The 2,986-nt window shown below is 66.3% G+C and overlaps 1 protein-coding gene across 3 annotated transcripts in view; it reads right to left on the bottom strand.

Annotated features, from left to right (window-relative positions):
• ALDH1L1 (aldehyde dehydrogenase 1 family member L1) overlaps positions 1–2,986 on the bottom strand; it is a 60,547-nt gene that overhangs the window by 24,780 nt on the left and 32,781 nt on the right. For all 3 annotated transcript variants that reach the window (XR_003548116.1, XM_027768783.1, XM_006169770.3), the window contains 3 exons: positions 2,688–2,789; positions 2,030–2,119; positions 1,094–1,231 (listed from right to left, as the gene is read on the bottom strand). Coding sequence is in view for 2 of the 3 variants with exons in the window: in XM_027768783.1 (XP_027624584.1) it covers positions 1,094–1,231; positions 2,030–2,119; positions 2,688–2,789 (330 nt within the window). In the remaining variant the exon portion in view is untranslated. The remainder of the gene's footprint in view (positions 1–1,093; positions 1,232–2,029; positions 2,120–2,687; positions 2,790–2,986) is intronic.

The following is a 2,986-nucleotide window of genomic DNA, read 5'->3' as shown; positions in this document are numbered from 1 at the left end:
GCAGGAAGAGGTAGCCCATGCGTGAGCAGACGTCGCTGGCCCCGCCACTCAACCAGGAAAGAGAAACAAGGTCAACTGAGAACAGCTGAGCCCAGGGCGCCGGCAGCCCCGGGACCCCGGGGAACTTCCCGTCACACACGGCGCGGGAGGGTGCAGACGGCCCAGCTAGCCTGCGTCTCGGGCAGAGCTAGCCCGAGGGGCGGGCGGGGCTGCTGCGCCCCCGCCGCCCCCCCAGCCAGTGGCAGGGCCTTCCTCAGGTCCACCTGGGCCTCGCCGGGTTCGCTAACACGTGCCAGGACCTGCCCAGCCACTCGTCAGCAGCCGTGCAGTAACTGTCTTTGTGAGAGGACAGAGACGCACACGCACACGCACACACACGCACACACACGCACACACACGCACACGCACACACGAGAGGAAAAGCCTGCGAACGCCCGCTCAGGCGTCACGTGTGCACATATGCTTGGGAGCTGCATCGCCGTGGGCTCCCAGCACCCGGCACCCAGCACCACGTAGCACAGCCCCTCTGACGGCGGTGTGGACACCAAGCGCATGGTGTCAGTCCCAAGCACGGCAGCGGCCTCCGCCCGGCCGAGAGCACGGTGCCCATGGGGTCTGTCTGAGCTCCGGGAGGTGCAGGAGCCGCCCCGCCCTCCGCTGTCCCACACCGTGTGAGAAGGAAGGGGGCGGAGGGCGTGGCCACGTAGGGGCCAGGGACCAGCAGTTTAGGGTTCGAATCCTGGCTCAGCTGCAGACTAGCCAGAGCGAGCTGGGCGAGCTGTCCCCGTCTTGGGGTTCTCCTCTGTAGAATGAGGGTGCTATCTACACGTGTCTCAGGACCCCGGGAGGTTAGATCAATGCCTCTGAGCTGTTTAACGTCAAAAGCGCTGCCTCAGTGTTGGCCCCATTATGACCCGATCTGCTCACATCATGGCCAGGGCAGAGGTGGCCAGACTGCCCCGGGGCCTGTGCTCAGGGCCGACCCACAGGCAGGGCCAGCGCGACTTTTGCCCTCGTTTTCCCGAGCAGCCGAGGTCTTCCTGGGGCCCTGAGCCGAGGCTGGGAGGGTGGGCAGGCACAGCAGAGCCCTTACCATCCTGTCGTCGTTCCCGAAGAGGATGAGTCCCGCTTTGGTGACCACGCCTGGCCGACGGGCTCCCGGGATGGGCAGAGCTTCCCCCTCGGGCACCAGCCCCGAAGTGTTCAATGTCGAGTTGAAAAAGGTCAGCTTCTGTGAGGGGACCCAGGAGAGCGGGTGAGAGGGGGCCGGTGGCCTGGACAGGCGGAGCAGCACTGGGGAGGTGGGGGGCATGAGGCCAAGAGGACCCAAGAACGGCCCCCAGAGCACGAGCAGACTTGGGGGGGCCACAGCGGCCTCAGGAAGCCAACAGCAGGGTTGTCCAAACCCGGGCACACTGGTCTGCACTCAGACTTGGTGACACACGCTCAAGGCACTGCCGGGGAGGCCCCCTGCCCAGGGACGTGCAGGCACCAGTCACTTTGGCCAAGAGACGCATCTGTCCCACAGAGGCTTCTGCAATGGTGTGGGCAGCGGGGAGGCTACTGGACGCGGTCTGGGCGGCCGGCCCAGGGGTGTGGACTGTGGGCCGCGGGAAGGACGAGGCTGCCCCAGGTCTGCGAGGGTGTGTGAAGCCTTACACACACGGCTCCACAACCAGGGCTGCGCTCGAGCCCCGGGCTCCTGTCCTCAGCACCTGGCTGCTCTCTGCTCAGGTCCTGGCCTGGAGTACGCATCCCTCCCCTGCCCAGCACCAGGTCCAAGTCAGAGGGGTCTCTGAGAGGCCAGAGCAAAGCCTCGAACTATTTACAAGAAACACGAGGGGCCCTCACGAAGCAGAGACAAGAACCAGGGCTCGGCTTTGTTTTGGTGCAGAGCATTCTGAAATCCGTGCACGGCTTTACGTGGTGCATGTCGCGGCTAATTGAAGACCCCTGTGCAGGACGGGGCGGTCTCTCTGTCCCGGGGAGGCCAAGGCGCTCAGGGGCCCCGGGGTGGGGGACCACGCACCTGCCCGCCGGCCTCGGCCCAGGCGCCTGGCACCTTGTCGTTGCCGCGGATCCAGTTGTGGATGGCCTCGGCTGGCTGGTCCCAGTTGATCTGTAAGAGCAGGCGATGTTCAGTGGGCCTGCCTGCTCCGCTGCGCCCTGACAGCCCTAGCCGGTGGACCACGCGGTGGCCTGGGCCTGGGCGCAAGTGCATGAGTGGGAGTTCCCTGACCCTCAGCCTTGCAGACTCCGTGATGGTTTGGGAAGAAAATGCCAAGGCCCTGCTGGGAGCCCCAGCACAGCCCGCTCAGGCCTATCTCCCAGGGCCTGCGGAGGCCTCCACACGGCCCCCCAACCCCTAAGCAGAGACGCCCACAGCCAGCTCCCCGCCACCACCCCTCCAAGGAGTTGAGTCGCCTCTGTGGCTCACCTGGGAGACCCTGGCACTGCGGCAGAACCCTGCTTGGGGCATGGCTGCCATCCTTCCAAAGAGGAACGTGGACCCACAGGGGCCTTCTGAGGGACCTGTGGCCTGCCCCCAGGAGCCTGCGCAACCCTCCACATCCTCTCACGTGGCTCTGCTGGTGAGGCCGGCCAGGCCACGCTCCCCTCTGGCCTCAGCAATGGAGCCCAGCCGCCCCCACTCCCAGGAGCCCCCAGGTGGGCAAGCCTGGCACTACCTTGGCTGTTTCCTTCTTCTGAATCCCCTCATAGGTGGCTCCTTCCTCGGGCTGGGGGAGCCTGGGGGCTCTGCCCGCAGCGATCAGCTTCACAGCCTGCACCTGGGGACACCCAGTGTCAGCACCCAGCAGGGTCCCTCTTGCACTCCCAGCACTGGGTCCCCATGGAGCCGGGCCCCTGCCCAGACTGACCGGGCCGTTATGGGGATGAGGTGCAGCGAGGAGCCGGGTGTGGCTTACAACCCGCCGCCGGGGCCGCACATCAGGCCCGTGGCTCTAGCAGGTCTGAGCCACGCGCT

This window comes from Tupaia chinensis, unplaced genomic scaffold (genome assembly GCF_000334495.1).
Source record: "Tupaia chinensis unplaced genomic scaffold, TupChi_1.0 Scaffold147500_1, whole genome shotgun sequence".
Classification (NCBI taxonomy): domain Eukaryota; kingdom Metazoa; phylum Chordata; class Mammalia; order Scandentia; family Tupaiidae; genus Tupaia; species Tupaia belangeri.
The sequence above is the reverse complement of the archived record's forward strand: the minus strand, read 5'-3'. Positions and strand labels throughout refer to the sequence as shown.